General features: G+C 42.9%; 1 protein-coding gene across 2 annotated transcripts in view; it reads right to left on the bottom strand.

The window, feature by feature from the left end:
* Window positions 1-19,174, bottom strand: part of LOC110520190 (ly6/PLAUR domain-containing protein 6B) — a 46,424-nt gene that overhangs the window by 9,216 nt on the left and 18,034 nt on the right. Inside the window, exons 1-3 of one of the 2 annotated variants that reach the window (XM_090229919.1) lie at window positions 9,815-10,108; window positions 649-789; window positions 403-501 (exon numbers count right to left, since the gene is read on the bottom strand). In XM_090229919.1, the coding sequence (XP_090086045.1) occupies window positions 403-501; window positions 649-772 (223 nt within the window). In that variant the 5' untranslated portion in view covers window positions 773-789; window positions 9,815-10,108. Of the gene's footprint in view, window positions 1-402; window positions 502-648; window positions 790-9,814; window positions 10,109-19,174 lie in introns of those variants that run through there. The other variant, XM_021597339.3, reaches the window with a different exon arrangement.

The raw sequence follows: 19,174 nt of genomic DNA, 5'->3' as shown, positions 1-19,174 counted from the left end.
TTTAATCTGCTTTTCTTTTTTTCCCCGGCTAACAGAAACTCTGCTACATAGAGATGCCACCAATTATTGGTCATGTAAATTTGGTTAAAAGTCGCGGAGAAGTCATGGAAGTCATGAAATCAAAATGTGTATGAACACTTAACAGTGAATAATCAGAGGTTTCTATATCATAATGTCATTTGGGAATTTCTGTGAACGTAGTCTAATGGACCAACTTGAAAAATGACTGCTCCTGCACCTTTTTCAAGCACTGGCTATAACAGCATAATCATAAGGTATTATAACAGTGTAACAGCAATAATAACAATGATTATTAAGTACTGGTTAACCCTATCAGTCATGCCAATGAGAAACACTAATATCTGACAGTATCTGTGTGAAACAACAGAGGGTACTACTCACTCTGTGGACACCACTTGTCCTCAGCCCAGCGGTTACAGTTGTAGTTGTCTGCAGCTTGCTCGCAGGTGAAGCACTTAAAACTCTTAGGGAATGGAGTGGCTGTGAAGACATTTCCACACTGTCTGTGAATCTATGTTTTCGCTCACATTGCTTCTGTTCAAACTTTTGTCATGATGGATTCAGGTATAAAAAGTTCACAACATTGTTGAAGACATGACATCATTTCAACGAGTAAGCAGAACGTACCTTCCACAGGTGGTTTGACGTTGTAGAAGTTGATGCGATCAGCTGTAACCTGGTCACATATGGCCACCAGCACCAGGAGTTGGATAACAGCGGTGAGGTGCAGGGCCATGGAGAATGACATCATCACAGTCTATCAGCAACCTGAACCACAGCAACAGAAATAATCAGGAATGGACATATAATCAAGTATCATTTTAGCCGTTGCAAGCTCATGTAACATAGAACCAGGTGAATGGGATAGGAGAAGATGAGGAAAATAATAATAAATTAAAGTGGATATTGAGAACGAGAAAAAGGAACAGGTTGGCCCTCTCTGGGACATTGAGAATTTGGATTATCATGGAATTGAGTCACTCCATGCCCTGCCCTAACCACGTTTACCTGATCCTGAGGGGGCAAGCCTCTGAGCTGAGGGGGAGGACCTCAGAGAGCTGCTGAATGGTTCTGGTCTCTATCAGATCTTTGAACCTTGACTTCTGACCCTTGTTCAGATGGGGCGGGGTAATCAGAGAGTCACGGCTGAGAGAGCAAACTGACTCACTGGGGTCCAGAGGAGTCCATAGAGGGGCTAAAGAGACTGATCCTTCCCTGTCTAAAGCTGCTATTTGAGCAGGCAATGGATAGTATCCACTTATGAGAAGAGGAAAGAGCGATCGATGGCTGATCTTTGGAGAGCTTTTTATAAGCCGAACATTATTGTTAATTGTTGTTTATATCACAAATTATTATTATCACATTTGTCATCAAGCATCATGAATGTAGCCATACTGCATTGTCGCCGTTTTGCAAGCTCCGACCCCACTTTGCTATTTTGTGATTATTCCGTCATCTATTTTTACGAAATGTATTCGCTATCATTTCTTGCCTCTTCAACAACAACTGGTTTGCTGATTCATTCATTGTTCACCCGTCTTGTAAAACCTGATGGTCAAATGCCGACCCTTCTACCTCCCAAGGGAGTTTTCATCTGTTATTGTGACTGTTGTATACATTCCACCTTAGGACAAGAAAAATGACAAGCTGGCAATTAACGAACTGCACGAGGCAATAAACAAGCAGCCGGTCCGTGGCGGTCCTTCGTGGGCAAATTTTGCCAACAAACTTTGTCATCAAAGTCGGGCATTCTCTGGATTTATGGTGCTTTAAAGACAACTGGGAATTCAGAAAAAACAAGGTCAAATCATGATGACATCAGTGATCTTCAGGTCGGAGCTCTAAAAAGAGGCCCGAGTTCCGGACTTGCAATTCCAAATAGGATGAATGTTCAAAACCCATTTTTTTCCCAGAGTTCCCAGTTGTCTTGAACTCACTGAAGTCAGATTTCCCATTTCCACCACCATAGAAAGCACTGAGCTAGGCTGAAACACCAGAATTTTGGAGCTGCATTACTCAAGAAAGCAAAAAAGAGAAAAAGTTTGTATGTGGCTTTATTAACTCAATTATTATTATTATATATATATTTTTTTACATTGTTTGCAAACTGATATGTGACACATATTAATGTCAAAAAGACGCAGATGTCGCAGATGCTACACTATAGGACTGTTTTGCTAGCACAGACTGTAATATGTTCCGGGATTCATCCAATGGCATTGAGAAGTATACTATCTCAGTCATCGGCTTCATCAATAAGTGCATCAATGACGTCATCTATACAGTGAACGTACGTACATATCCCAACCAGAAGCCATGGATTACAGGCAACATCCGCATTGAGCTAAAGGCTAAAGCTGCCGCTTTCAAGGAGCAGGACACTAATCCGGATGCTTTAAGAAATCCCCATACTCCCTCAGATAAACCGAACCACCAAACAGGCAAACCGTCAATACAGGATTAAGATTGAATCCTACACACCGACTCTGACGCTCGTCAGATGTGGCAGGGCTTGAAAACTATTACGGACTACAAAGGGAAACCCAGCCAGCTGCGAGCTGCCCAGTGACGCAAGCCTGCCAGATGAGCTTAATGCCTTTTCGCTTCGAGGCAAGCAACACTGAAGCATGCAGGACAGCACCAGCTGTTCCGGAAGACTGTATAACACTCTCGGTAGCCGATGTGAGCAAGACCTTTAAACAGATCAACATTCACAAAGCAGCGGGGCCAGATGGATTACGAGGACGTGTACTCAAATCATGCGCGGACCAACTGGCAAGGGTCTTCACTGACATTTTTAACATCTCCCTGACCAAGTCTGTAAAAACGACATGTTTCAAGCAAACCACCATTGTCCCTGTGCCCAAGGAAGTGAAGGTAAGCTGCCTAAATGATTACTGCCCCGTAGCAGTCACATCAGTAGCCAAGAAATGCTTTGAAAGGCTGGTAATGGCTCACATCAACAGCATCATGGGGATAATGGGGATACCCTAGATCAGTGGTTCCCAAACTTTTTATGGTCCCGTACCCCTTCAAAACATTCAACCTCCAGCTGCGTACAGAGGGCTATCACCAGTGTCAGCGCACTCTCAAATGTTGATTTTTGCCTGCCACACACACACACAATACATTTATTAAACATAAGAATGAGTGTGAGTTTTTGTCACAACCCGGTTCATGGGAAGTAACAAAGAGCTCTTATAGGACCAGGGCACAAATAATAATCAATAAAGCTCCAACTTCTTAATCATAGCCTCAATTTTGTCCCGCACACTGAATATAGTTGCGTAGAGTCCCTGTAATCCTAGATTCAGATCATGCAGGTGAGAAATAACATCACCCAGTCGTGTGAAACACTTGTCATCATGCTAGCGGCCAAATTATGGTCAGTAAAGAAAACTTTTTAAGCTCATCTCTCAATTTAAAATACTTTGCCCCTTGATAATCATTTTAAATGAGCGTTACATGGTCACTGTCCATATCATTGTATAGTGAAGAAAATACACGAGAGTTCAGGGGTCTTGCTTTTCACTGTCATGTCCAAAATGTTTTTCAAGCTGTCAGGCATTCCCTTGGCATCAAGAGCCTCTCGGTGGATGGTGCAGTGTGCCCAAGTGACGTTGGGGGCAACTGCTTGCACCTGCGTTACCACTCCACTATGTCTCCCTGTCATGGCTTTTGCACCATCAGTACAAATACCAACATGAGCAGCAATTATGTTTGGCTACATATGGACCGTTAGTGGAATTCCCGCGAGAGAGTAACATTTAATGTGATTCTATGTTAATTATTTGACTAGGATACCTGTATTTGACATTGTGTTGTTATTTCGCTGAACACTAGATGGTTTAATTTAATTTTTGGCAGCGAATCAAGGCTACTCAGGTAGAAAAAAAACTACTCAGGTAGAAAAAAAATGTATAGTCCGCTTGGAAAATATAAATTTACTGTTTGAAAATGTAAATCACATTTTTATTTGGCGTACCCCCGGGCGGCATTGCGCGTACCCCAGTTTGGGAATACCTACCCTAGGCCCACTCCAAACTCAACAGATCCACAGATGACGCAATCTCAATCGCACTCCACACTGCCCTTTCCCACCGGGAAAAAAAGGAACACCTATGTGTTCATTGACTACAGCTCGGCGTTCAACACCATAGTGCCCACAAAGCTCATCACTAAACTAAGGACCCTGGGACCAAACACCTCCCTCAGCAACTGGATCCTGGACTACCTGACGGGCTGCCCCCAGGTGGTAAACGTAGGCAACAACACATTTTCCACACTGATCCTCAACACCGGGGCCCCTCGGGGGTGCGTGATTTGTCCCCTCCTGTACTCCCTGTTCACTTACGACTTCATGGTCAAACACGACTCCAACACCATCATTAAGTTTGCTGACGAAACAACAGTGGTAGGTCTGATTACCAACAACGATGAGACAGCCTATAGGGGGGAGGTCAGAGACCTGGCAGTGTGGACTACAGGAAAAGGTAGGTCGAACAGGCACCCATAAACATCGACTGAGTTTCAATTTCCTTGGAGTCCACTTCACCAACAAATTATCATCGTCCAAACATACCAAGACAGCTGTGACACCAACACTTTTTCCCCCCCTGGAGACTGGAAAGATTTGGCATGGATCTCCAGATCCTCAAAAAGTTCTACAGCTGCACCATCGAGAGCATCCTGACCAGTTGCATCAGCCTGGTATGGCAACTGCTTGGCTTCTGATCTTAAGGGGCTACAAGGGGTAGCGCGTACGGCCCAGTACATCACTGGGGCCAAGCTTCCTGCCATCCAGGACGTACATACTAGGTGGTGTCAGAGGAAGGCCCAACAAATACTGGAGAGCCAAGTCTAAGACCAAAAGGCTCCTTAACAGCTTCTACCCCCAAGCCATAAGACTGCTGAACAATTAAACAGATGGCCACCCGAACTATTTTCATGGACCTCTTCTCTTCTTTCAAACTCCCTGTGTTCTATTGGCTGCTGTACTTAAAAGCTTTCATCCCTCTTTGAATAGTGTATTAGTATAAGAAATGCTTAAAAAAGCTTTCCTAGCTTTTCCTAGGACAGGAAGAGCTATGGGACGTTTTTTAAGGAGACATGCCAGCGGAGCGCAGGTGCATATTGCACAAGAGGCTATAAGTTAGAAGCTTATGCATAACCCATCCTTCATTAGCTAAATATAAGGCTAATACCGCATTTCATGTATTACTTGAAAGAGGTAGGTTAGGACATCTATATATATATATATATCAATCTTAAACAGGATTAGGCCCATCTACTTTGGATGCAATTTGAATGGAATTGATGGAGAGAGAGAAAGTGTCACACCCAGATCTGTTTCACCTGTGCTTGTCTCCACCCCCTCCAAGTGTCACCCATCTTCCCCATTATCCCCTGGGTATTTACACCTGTGTTTTCTGTCTGTCTGTCTGTGCCAGTTCGTCTTGTTTTGTCAAGTCAAGCAGCGTGTTACTCCGTGTGCCTGCTTTTTCCTTTTCTCTGTTTTTTGCTGGTCCTCCCGGTGTTGACACTTGCCTGCCTTGACTCCGAACCCGCCTGCCTGACCATACTGACCGGACCTCGAGCTTGCCTGCCACTCTGCAAACCACAAGACTGCTAAATAGCTAACTAAATACACTGAACAAAAATATAAAACGCAACATGTAGTGTCAGTCCCATGATTCATGAGCTGAAATAAATGATCCCAGAAATTTTCCACTCACATAAAAACGTATTTCTCTTACACAGGTGCACCTTCTGCTGGGGACAATAAAAGGCCACTCTAAAATGTGCAGTTTTGTCACACAACACAATACCACAGATGTGTCAAGTTTTGAAGGAGCGTGCAATTGGCATGCTGACTGCAGGAATGTCCACCAGAGCTGTTACCAGATAATTTAATATTCATTTCTCTACCATAAGCCGCTTCCAACGTTGTTTTAGAGAATTTGGCAGTACGTTAACCGGCCTTGCAACCGCAGACCATGTGTAACCACGCCAGCCCAGGACCTTCCCTTCTGGCTTCTTCACCTGCGAGATCGTCTGAGAACAGTTACCGAGACAGCTGATGAAACTGAGGAGTATTTCTGTCTGTAACAAAGCCCTTTAGTGGGGGAAAACTCATTCTGATTGGCTGGGCCTGGCTCCCCAGTGGGAGCCATGGCTGCACCCCTTCCCAGTCATGTGAAAGCCGTAGATTAGCGATTTTTGTAACGGTATTTGTCGTCTGAAGAAGAGGAATCATCGGACCAAAGCACAGTATGGTAAGTGTTCACGCTTGTTTTATTAAAACTGAACACTATAACAAACATAAACAAGAGAATAACCAAAACAGTCCTGTAAGGTGCAAACACTAAACAGAAATGAACTACCCACAAAAACCATGTGGGGAAAAAGCTACCTAAGTATGGTTCCCAATCAGAGAAAACGATAGACAGCTGTCCCTGATTGAGAACCATACCCGGCCAAAACAAAGAAATACAAAAACATGGAAAAAAGAACATAGAATACCCACCCAAATCACACCCTGACCAAACCAAAATAGAGACATAAAAAGCTCTAAAAAGCTTGCATGATTTGTAACTCAGTATTGTCACGTTCTGACCTTAATTCCTTTGTTTTGTCTTTTGTTTTAGTATGGTCAGGGCGTGAGTTGGGTGGGTTGTCTATGTTCGTTTTTCTATAATTTGGGATTTCTGTGTTCGGCCTAGTATGGTTCTCAATCAGAGGCAGCTGCCAATCGTTGTCCCTGATTGAGAATCATACTTAGGTAGCCTGGTTTCACTTTTGAGTTGTGGGGGTTTGTTTTCCGTGTGAGTGTTTGGTCCACACGGTACTGTTTTCGGTTTTGTATATTCACGTCATGGTTTGTTGTTTTGTTCAAGTGTTCTATTGTCTTTATTAAAAAACATTATGGACACTTACCACGCTGTGCATTGGTCCTCCGATCCTTCTCGCTACTCCTCCTCAGAAGAGGAGGACGAGAACCCTTACAAGTATAATTGTTTATTTAATGTTGCATAACTTTTTCTTACCCCCTTTTTCTCCCCAATTTCAAGGTATCCAATTGTTAGTCGTTACGGTCTTGTCTCATCGCTACAACTCCCGCACGGACTCGGGAGAGGCGAAGGTCGAGAGCCATGAGTCCTCCGAAACACAACCCAACCAAGCCGCACTGCTTCTTAACACAGCGTGCATCCAACCCAGAAGCCAGCCGCACCAATGTGTCGGAGGAAACACCGTACACCAAACAACCTGGTCAGCGTGCACTGCACCCGGCCCGGCACAGGAGTCGCTAGTGGGCGATGAGACAAGGATATACCTGCCCTAACCCAGACGACACTTGGCCAATTGTGCGCCGTCCCATGGGCCTCCCGGTCCCGGCCGGCTGTGACAGAGCCTGGGATCGAACCCAGAGTCAGACCACTGCGCCACCCGGGAGGCCGCATTTATATTTTTGATCAGTATATATTGTTATTGATTACTGCATTGTTAGGTTTAGAGCTTGCAAGAAAGGCATTTCAATGTACTTGTGCATGTGACATTAAAACTTGAAACTTGGTCATTTTAAATGGCAAAAACAGGCAAAACAGAAGACCGGAGATGGTCTGAACAGAAAGCAGCTTCAGCTGAACAAAAGCCATGTATCACATGTGAAACATCCCAGAGAGAAAGTCTAACAGCAGATAATTGTGATTCTTAGATCATTAAATTCAAATGCCTTCAAATTTGTCATCTTAGATCAAGAAGGCCAGTATTTTGGGCCCAGACGTTTCTGCAGGCAGTTGGGTGCAGGCAGAACCCCGAAGGCACATGATTCAAATATCTAATAGGTTCAATAAATAACCAGGTGGAATTAACATTCTAACATAACATTCTACAATATTACTGGATTTTGTGTTGCACAGACATATAAACAATTCATGAACATTACAATCCCTTCCCAGTGACATAATGAATATTGTGTTGTTGATTGATGGTGTGGAGATCTTTTTAAATCTGAAAACATCTTATTCTCAAAATCATTAGCAAATAGCATTTTTTTTTTTTTTTACTATGTCAGCACTAAATCGACACTAACCTGTGTTAACCTGAGATTATCTGCCTCTGTGGAGACATAAATCACACTCTGGCATTGACATACAGCTAAATCAATACCTGAACACAAACACCGCTCTTATCTCACTTTACAAAACAAACCATCTCTGAACAAACCCAGAAAAACAGAACCATCAATCTCCCAAGAGTCATACTCCACAGGTCTTGGTAAGGGCAGAGCAGAGCTTTTGAGTAAATACCCTTTTTGTACCTCTGTGAAATTTGGAGGAGTTGGACTTCATAGCATGCAAGAGGTTTACAGGTCAAGTGACCCTGTGGCCAAGGTATTTGCTGGAATATGCATGTACTTGTTGTGCCTTGCGAGTCGCTATATTTAGGCTCTCTCTCATCTCCAACTGTCCTCAGTCCCAGGAATTCTCTCTCACAGGCGCAATGCTGAGACGGAGTGGAGCAAACGCACATTTTGGCATTTCAAAATCACAAGCGGGTGGACTGTCAGCATTAGAAAATGCTGATAGTCCATATTGTAGTATTTGTCAAGTAATGATGCAAAAAAAATAATATTCTGAGGTTTCAGATCAGACCCATTTCCCCATCCTGGCCAAACACAATTACCATTTTACAACACACTGGAAGTTTCTTTCAGATTAGCATAGAGACAGATTCAAACTACACTGACATTTCTGAAGATGGTTTGTGTTTTTAGCCATATTTTTTTAATACGATGAGCTAGTTAAAGTAGCATTCCCATAAACAAGAAAAATCATCTACATTTAATCACATTTCTTTAGAAGGCTATTGCCTAACCAAGCCCACTGACTGATAAGAAATATCATGTGTAATGGTGTTGAAAACAAACAGTATACAATGTGGTAATAATAGCATCTGTGAATGTGGGTTTTCCTACCAAAATGGCATTGTAAGTCAAATGTGAACAGTAAGGCTTACCTCCTAAAGTTCAAATGAAGTGAAATCTAATCCACATGTATGTATCAACAGAGATCAGTAAAAGCCCTGTTTAACAGATCCTTTCAGGTGAGGGTGACTGACTAGATGGATCCCTGGTTTACTATAAGTCATTTCCTTCCCTGCCACTGCTGCCTTAACCCATGGTTCATGAAGGGTCAGTGACCCCTAACTTCCTGACACCGCAGCAACTTGATTGGATGACATTTGGGGGTAGTGATGGAAACAGTCACAATCTGTCAGCCAGTCTCCTGTCCAAGCCCCTCATTAGCATTCACATCAAAACACACACACACACACACCAGTTGGGGGAGGGGAGTACTCCAAAATACCCCTTATCTAGTGGGTGTGTCCATTAAGCAGCTAAAGGCAGCCTATATTAAACATGTGCCTGGGAGAGAGGGATTACTGGCCTATCATATTATGACAGAAGTAATTTCCTCCTTCACAAAGCAAAGCCAGTTGGTAGCCTGGGAACAGGTTACATATTAGCCAGAGAACATATTAGTACATATCTGTACCTGTTACTGAGTCACACTCTAGTATTGATTTAAGTCACATGAACAGCTAGGTCTCTGGAGGCAACAACCAATTTATTGAGGTCCGACTCCAAACATCTTAGCATAGGTTTATTCCCCTGCAGCACACTCCCTAATCAAACACTGAGTTGAAACACAATACGATAAGACCGAGTTTGTGCTCTTTCGAAATGACTAGGCTATCTCTGGTTTTAGTACAAACTACAAAACAACCTCACCTTCCTTGAACCCTATTTTGGTCTTCCTCGCTTCCTTTAGGAAATCAGTAGCTTTTCCCCTTGGAGGTCACTGTGAACAGTGTAGTTCCCATGACGAGGAAGGAAAGGAGTCGGGAAGGGGCACAATCACTTCCAAGCGCAGTCTCTGCAGGGGTGCAGACATTTTTAAGAGGACTTAACTACTTCCAGAGTTCTGAGTTCCGGTTAAGCTCAGCTATGTCTGGAAAACACATTCCATTCCAGAAGCAGTGCAGCTGACTGGTGCTCCGTTCAGCTAACTCACCAGGCTGCTCCGTTCAGCTAACTCACCAGGCTGCTCCGTTCAGCTAACTCACCAGGCTGCTCCGTTCAGCTAACTCACCAGGCTGCTCCGTTCAGCTAACTCACCAGGCTGCTCCGTTCAGCTAACTCACCAGGCTGCTCCGTTCAGCTAACTCACCAGGCTGCTCCGTTCAGCTAACTCACCAGGCTGCTCCGTTCAGCTAACTCACCAGGCTGCTCCGTTCAGCTAACTCACCAGGCTGCTCCGTTCAGCTAACTCACCAGGCTGCTCCGTTCAGCTAACTCACCAGGCTGCTCCGTTCAGCTAACTCACCAGGCTGCTCCGTTCAGCTAACTCACCAGGCTGCTCCGTTCAGCTAACTCACCAGGCTGCTCCGTTCAGCTAACTCACCAGGCTGCTCCGTTCAGCTAACTCACCAGGCTGCTCCGTTCAGCTAACTCACCAGGCTGCTCCGTTCAGCTAACTCACCAGGCTGCTCCGTTCAGCTAACTCACCAGGCTGCTCCGTTCAGCTAACTCACCAGGCTGCTCCTTTCAGCTAACTCACCAGGCTGCTCCTTTCAGCTAACTAACCAGGCTGCTCCGTTCAGCAAACTCACCAGGCTGCTCCGTTCAGCAAACTCACCAGGCTGCTCCGTTCAGCAAACTCACCAGGCTGCTCCGTTCAGCTAACTAACCAGGCTGCTCCGTTCAGCTAACTAACCAGGCTGCTCCGTTCAGCTAACTAACCAGGCTGCTCCGTTCAGCTAACTAACCAGGCTGCTCCGTTCAGCTAACTAACCAGGCTGCTCCGTTCAGCTAACTAACCAGGCACCGGGCTCTGATAACAACACAGTACACATCCACAGCATGTAGGGAGAAAAACACTGCATAGCAGCATTTTTTATTATTTTTTATGTCCTGGGATTTGCGTCCACACAATTTCCCCCTGTGAGTACAAACCGCCACAGTTCTCCATGTGGGTTATATACTATGAGAAGCTAATTTAGTATTTAAGGCAGGTGGCTTTCGAGTGAATTCCAAAGTGAAGGGCTGCAGTCACACTAAATGTATACAGCATGTTGAATGTTGATCTAGAACATACTGTGCATTCAGACCCCTTGACTTTTCCCACATTTTGTTACGTTACAGCCTTATTCTAAAATGGATTACATTGCTTTTTCCCCCTCATCAATCTACTACACACAATACCCCATAATTACAAAGCAAAAACAGTTTTTTAGAATTTATTGGTAAATTTATTGAAATAAAAAACTGAAATATCAAATTTACATAAGTATTCAGACCCTTTACTCTGTACTTTGTTAAAGCACTTTTGGCAGCGATTACAGCCTCGAGTCTTCTTGGGTATGACGCAACAAGCTTGGCACACCTGTATTTGGGGAGTTTCTCCCATTCATCTCTACAGATTCCCTCAAGCGCTGTCAGGTTGGATGGGGAGTATCCCGATCGAACATCCAGAGATGTTCGATCGTTCAAGTCCGGGCCACTCAAGGACATTCAGAGACTGGTCCCGAAGCCACTCCTGCGTTGTCTTGGCTGTGTGCTTCGGGTCATTGTCCTGTTGGAAGATGAACCTTCACCCCAGTCTGAGGTCCTGAGTGCTCTGGAGTAGGTTTTCATCAAGGATCTCTCTGTACTTTGCTCCATTCATCTTTCCCTCGATCCTGACTAGTCTCCCAGTCTGCCTCTGAAAAACATTCACACAGCATGATGCTGCCACCACCATGCTTCACCGAAGGGATGGTGCCAGGTTTCCTCCAGACGTGACGCTTGGCTTGGCATTCAGGCCAAAGAGTTCAATCTTGTTTTCATGAGACCAGAGAATGAACATTTGAACATCTTGGCCATGTTCTGTTATTATCTCCACCCAGCACTGCCAGAAGAGGACTGGCCACCACTTATAGCCTGGTTCCTCTTTAGGTTTCTTCCTAGGTTCTGGCCTTTCTTGGGAGTTTTTCCTAGCCACCGTGCTTCTACACCTGCATTGCTTGCTGTTTGGGGTCTTATGCTGGGTTTCTGTACAGCACATTGTGACATCAGCTGACGTAAGAAGGGCTTTATAAATACATTTGATTTGATCAATGGAAACAGGATGCACTTGAGCTCAATTCCGAGTCTCATAGCGAAGGGTCTGAATACTTATTTAAATAATACTTTTTTATTTTTAACACATTTGCAAAAACTAAAACCTGTTTTCGCTAAGCCATGATAGGATATTGTGTGTAGATTGATGAGGATATACATATATATTTTTAATCTATTTTAGAAAAAAAATGCTGTAAAGTAACAAAATATGGAAAGGGGAAGGGGTTTGAATACTTTCCGAATGCACTGTATGCATATATTTGTAAATTTACCGACCTCATGGCTACCATATCTTTCCTACCGTGACCACTTATGGCTGTTTTAACAGAGAAACAGTGTGGTCCAGACCCTTTCTATGAGATATGACCATTCAATTAAAGTCATACAAATCATAGACAATATTTCCAAACTGCAACGGCTCTTATACGTCATTTAAATGGTTGATAGTGTACTGTAAGTGTAATCTGCTGAGAAAATGCTCAAAGCCTTCACCTACTAACAACTCCTATTATTGCCAAACTCTCAAGACTGACACACTAAATTCAGGGGAGATATCACAGCACACAGCGGTATTAAAAAGCCTCACGTCAGGGAAGTTTGGAGCATCTTCTAAAGAAAGGGAGAGGGGGATACCTAGTCAGTTGTACAACTGAATGCATTCAACTGAAATGTGTCTCCCGCATTTAACCCAACCCCTCTGAATCAGAAGACCTTTGTACAAACCATCTATGCCGGGGCATTACTTTAAATGATGAGACATTTCCCTAACAACAAGACAAAAACCTCATGGTATTTCACCCCCTATAAATGTCTAAAAGTTTGAAGAAAAAAATTGAAAGAGAGTTGAGGTCTCTTTGATACCTGACTTACTTGTTAAAATGTTCCAGTAGTAAACATATGATGCCACCATAAAGGATTCTTCTATTTATTGCGTGAAACTGTTGAGTTGGCAGACTACCTCCTGTATTTCTGTTTTATTGGTTCTTACAGACTAAAAAAGACACTTCAATGTAAATAACCATACCTGTTACCCCATAAATACCATTACCTCCAGGTTATGCCTGCAGGTTTTAAACAAATGGTGCTTGGTTTACTTTTAAGTCATGGTGGCCTCCACAGTTTGACATCAAGCAGAAGCCTTAAATGAGAGGTTGCGCGAGAAGGGATACTGGCGGTAGAGAGATATCTTCACACCACTTGGCACAGACCTGGCAGTGTATTGTATACCACTAGGAAGGAACACTTAGCAAGAAACTGATTCTTAAAACCTAAACCGACAGAGAAAACATTTACCACTTGGCAGTCCATCTAGGATTTCAGAATTTGTCTGTGATAGTTGCAAGCCAAAATGTTTGATTTTGCTGCGGCAATAATGACATTTAGTGACGATTTCGTCCAATTTGTCATGAAAATGCAATGATGAGGGAAAAAGTTTGTTTTCGTGTTGCTTGATTGAGTCATTTTATGCGGTAAAATTGCAGTGATTGGTTAAAATTGCGAACCCTCTTTTTGGAGTGTGGTGATGGTATATTGCGATGATTTTACTGTTTTATGCAGTAATAGTGCAGTGATTGGTCAAATTTGAAAGCCCTCGCTTACATTTCTGCTAAATGTGTTATGATCACAAAATCCTGGAGGGACTGCCTGTTGGTAATGGTCCCATAAAGTTGCATGTACAGTCTTAGCAGTAGAGTCCAGACCACAGTGTTACAATGTGATGTGGCTAAATCACAGTGATACAAGGAACTATGGAAGGTGGGCAAAAGCTTTACTAACTGAGTGGCAAACATAACTATTTGAATGGTATCATTCTGTGAGAAACTGGGAATGCAATCTAAACTATCCACCTAAACTTTATGGTGTGGTTTGCCCTGAGGGGAACAGCATTCTCACTTCAGTAAAAGGCCCAGTGCAGTCAAAAACGTGATATTCCTGTGTTTTTTAATAACACTGAAACAAAATATAGATTTTACTGAGATACAGTTTATATAAGGAAATCAGTTAATTTAAATAAAAACATTAGGCCCTATTCTATGGATTTCACGACTGGGAATACAGATATGCATGTTGGTCACAGATACATTGGATCAGAAAACCAGTCAGTGTCTGGTATGGATCTCGTCATGGCATTTCTGTACATTCAAATTTCCATCGATAAAATGCAATTGTGTTCATTGTCCGTAGCTTATGCCTAACCATACCATAACCCCACTACCACGAGGCACTCTGTTCACACTCTGCCATCTGCCCGGTACAGTTGAAACCGGGATTAATCCGCGAAGCGCACACTTCTCCAGCTTGACAGTGGCCATCGAAGGTGAGTATTTGTCCACTGAAGTCGGTTATGACATTGAACTACAGTCAGGTCAAGACCCTGGTGAGGACGACCAGCACACAGTTGAGCTTCCCTGAGACCTTTCTGACAGTTTGTGCAGAAATCATTCCGTTGTGCAAACCCACAGTTTCATCAGCTGTCTGGGTGGCTGGTCTCAAATGATCTTGCAGGTGAACAGGTAGGATATGGAGGTCCTGGGCTGGCGTGGTTACATGTGGTCTACGGTTGTGAGGCCGGTTAGACGTACTGCCAAATTCTCTAAAATGATGTTGGAGGCGGTAGAGAAATTATGGTAGAGAAATTAACATTACATTCTCTGGCAACAGCTCTGGTGGACATTCCTGCAGTCAGCATGCCAACTGCACACTCCCTCAAAACTTGACACTTCTGTGGCATTGTGTTGTGTGACAAAATATTTTAGAGTGGCCTTTTATTGTCACCAGCACAAGGTGCACCTGTGTAATGATCATGATGTTTAATCAGCTTCTTGATATGCCACACCTGTCAGGTGGATGTCAACCAAATTTTAGAGAAATAAGCTTTTGGTCCGCGTGGAACATTTTTGGGATCTTTAACTTCAGCCCATGAAACATGTGACCAACACTTTACATGTTGCGTTTATATTTTTGTTCAGTATATATTTCCACACTATGGAGTTGGAATAATACTGTGAAATGGTAAAAATGATAAAACCTTTTTTCTGTTTCGGTGGGAGAGAGTTTGGGCCTTGCACGGGGACCTCACAATTAGGTAAATTAGTTAATAGACCAATAAGAAAGACAGTTCCAAACCTCTCTGCCAATAACAGCTACTTTTTTGTTTTCCCTCCACACTTAAACCACTCCCACACAGTCCTAGCTACATTTTAGCTTGAGAAATTGCTCTTTAACTCTTAGGGATAGTCTCCTTTTTTCTCCATTTCCTGTCTGAATGACATGCCAAAAGTAAACAGCCTGTTGCTCAGGCCCTGAAGCCAGGATATGCATATAATTGGTACCATTGGAAAGGAAACACTTTGGAGTTTGTATAAATGTTAAAATAATGTAGGAGAATATAACACAATAGATATGGTAGGAGAAAATCCAAAGAAAAACCAACCTGACGTTTTTTTTGAAAGACCATCCTCTTAGAAATGCAAGAGAAAGGTCATATTGTAAAATGTCATATTCGTATGGCTTCCACAGGGTGTCAGCAGTCTATGTTCAAGGTTTCAGGCTTGTAACTTCAAAAACAAATCAGAAATAACAGTTTTAGTAGAAGGACACAGTCTTGGAAATTCATGTTTGCGCGCACCATGAAGAAATTACGCACCTGCTAAAATCAGTTTCCTATTGAACATACTTTTTTCCGAAATAAATATTATAGTTTGATTTCATTTTAGGGTATCTGAGGAGTAAATATAAACATATTTTGACTTGTTGAAACAAAGTTGAGGGGTAGATTTTCAGATTCCTTTCTCTACAAGTTGAACGAGTGAATTACTCAAATCGATGGCGCCAACTAAACTGACTTTTTGGGATATAAAGAAGGATTTTATCTAACAAAACGACACTACATGTTATAGCTGGGAACCTTTGGATGACAAATCAGAGGAAGATTTTCAAAAAGTAAGTGAATATTTAATCGTTATATGTGAATGTATGAAACCTGTGCCGGTGGAAAAATATTTTGATGTGGGGCGCCGCCCTCAAACAATCGCATGGCATATTTTCGCTGTAATAGCTACTGTAAATCGGACAGCACAGTTAGATTAACAAGAATTTAAGCTTTCAGCCGATTTAAGACACTTATATGTACCTAAATGTTTAAAATCCATAATATTTCTGAATATTTATTTGAATTGCTTCCAGCTTCACTGGAAGTTGTCCCGCTAGCGGGACACCGATCCTTGTAAGAGGCAATTTATTATAATTTTTTTACTATTTTAATTGAAAACAGACACAGTAAGGTACCTTATTGTTGCCCAGAAATGATTTGATATTGAGATCAAAACGGCTGCATTAGACCTTTTAAGACACTTAATAGACCAGTAAGACTGGATTTTAATAAGATATGCAGATATTTTCACAATACACATGACTGAAGACTCAATATAATAGTGCATGACTTCTTAGAATGAAGTGTCTGCTTTAATTTGACTTTCATAAAACTGTGGAAGTTAATCAACTGATCATATTTGTCTTCTGGTTTATTTGATCAATCATGAAGCTACCTGTGGTTGGATGAACTGATAGGGTAATGACTGTTTATGGTGTCTGTATCAGTTAAGGAGAGACGAACAAGAGGTTTGTGGTGCGGTGAAATTCTCTTCAGACCATCTACATCAAGGTGACACCAAAAGAAAAACAGAGAGAGAAAGAATGAGAAAAAAATATTCTTCTGACAGCATTAAACTGAAATGTTTCAGCCATTGTCTGTATACTGTTACACTCTACCAGTTTGGAAAGCCCTGGGCCAATACAAATGACAGATTTATAGCTTTGTTTTTTGGCAGTCGGGTATTGGACTCTAGAGTAGGCAATGTTGTTAAAGGTAGAGAAGTAGAAAGAGGGCGAGTCGCTTCATGAGAGGGACTGTATGTAAGTGGACACACCCGTCACTAGTGTCAGCATGGCTTGTTGTATGACAATACTCAGTGACACCTTGAGGGTTGTGGGTACCTGAGTGGACATGGAATGCAATGAGAGTCCCTATTTTTTAGCTGCAGTTGATTGTGGGGAAGGAGAAAGTCATGGATTTTGGAGGTGTAATAGGGTAGGATGTTGGTGGGGCAAGGATGCCCTGTGGTGTAACAAGCTGCTGAATCATGGAAGGTTTTGTCTTTTGTTTTTGGCATGCAGCTCTATTGCCTCAGTTATTCTGAACACAATCTAAAACGTACAAGATGGTGCCGGAGGGGATGGCTGCCGTCTTATCGGCTCTTAACCAACCATGCTATTTTGTTTGTTTTTTCGCGTTGCTCATAACTTGTTTTGTACATAATGTTGCTGCTACTGTCTCTTATGACCGAATAGAGCTTCTGGACATCAGAACTGGGATTACTCACCTCAAATTGGACGAGGAGTTCTTCAATAAGTCAGATGCAGGAGATATACTACAGACGCCCGACCAGGCCCAGATTCCTGTGATCCGCTGGAAAAGGAAACTTATGTTTCGCGGAAAGAGATCTGAATGCCTTGTGAGGATCAGGCGACGAGTGCATAATTTGCCCTTGCCTTCCTAACGTTCAATCGCTGGAAAATAAATGGGACGAAGTGAAAGCACGTATATCCTACCAACGGGACATTAAAAACTGTAATATCTTATGTTTCACTGAGTTGTGGATGAACAACAACATTAAGAACATACAGTTGGCGGGTTATAGACTCCATCGGCAGGATAGAACAACAGCCTAGTAAAACACGGGGCTGGGGCCTATGCATATTTGTAAACAATAGCTGGTGCACAATATCGAAGGAAGTCTCAAGGTTTTGCTCGCCTGAGGTAGAGTATCTAATGATAAGCTGTAGACCACACTATCGACCTAGAGAGTTTATCTGTATTTTTAGTAGCTGTCTACATACCACCACAGACCGAGGCTGGCACTAAAACCGCACTCAATGAGCTGTATCCCACCATAAGCAAACAAGAAAACACTCATCCAGAGGTGGTGCTCCTAGTGGCCGGGCACTTTAATGCCTGCATTCAGTTTTACCTAATTTATATTAGCATGTTAAATGTGCAACCAGAGAGAAAAAAATTCTAGACCACCTTTACTCCACACAGAGAGGTGTACAAAGCTCTCCCTTGCCCTCCATTTTGTAAATATGAACATAACTCTATCCTCCTGATTCCTGCTTTACAAGAAACAAATTCAAGCAAGAAGAACCAAAAAAGTGGTCAGATGAAGCAGATGCTAAACTACAGGACTGTTTTGCTAGCACAGACAGGAATATGTTCCGGGATTCTTCCGATGGCATTGAGGAGTACACCACATCAGTACATAATTACCTCAATGACCTCGACACCGGTGCCCCCACACATTGACACATTGACTCTGTACCAGTAGCCCCTGTATATAACCCTGCTATTGTTATTTACTGCTTCTCTTTAATTATTTGTTCTTATTATCTCATCCTTTTTTTATAGGTATTTTCTTAAAACTGCATTGTTGGTTAAGGGCTTGTAAGTAAGCATTTCACTGTTATATTCGGTGCATATGACAAATACGATTTGATTTGATTACAACATTGGGGGGAGTATTGTGTGTAAAGCAGGGTGTTCTATGAGCCATTCCCACAATCTCAGCCACACAGAAACAGCTGGCCATGTCGACCTCACCGTGGGCAGGTGAGCAAACAGCCCTGAGTGGTTGAGTGGTGCTGGCTGCATCAGGCCCGCATGGCAGGCAGAAAGAGAACTTCCCTCAGCATCCTACTGGCACGAGAAGACATCGTGCACAGAGAGAAACCATCACTAAGAAGTGCTGCCCACAGGAATGCGCTGGCTATTAGAAGCCCCCATTAGGAAGTAGAGAGAGGGGCTCGGGTTACTGTGTGTGTGGCTGGAGCGCACCAGGGCCCACTGAGCCTGTCGCGACAACTCAAAGGGATGCCACAGGACTCATCTTCAATAAAACTCCCACTGGAGGTCATTTTATACTTCAGAGGGCTCAG

The sequence above is a fragment of the Oncorhynchus mykiss genome, chromosome 3, assembly GCF_057628025.1.
Source record: "Oncorhynchus mykiss isolate SJ-2025 chromosome 3, ASM5762802v1, whole genome shotgun sequence".
In the NCBI taxonomy this organism is placed as follows: domain Eukaryota; kingdom Metazoa; phylum Chordata; class Actinopteri; order Salmoniformes; family Salmonidae; genus Oncorhynchus; species Oncorhynchus mykiss.
Note: the sequence above shows the minus strand (reverse complement) of the source record. Positions and strands in the feature narration are given on the sequence as shown.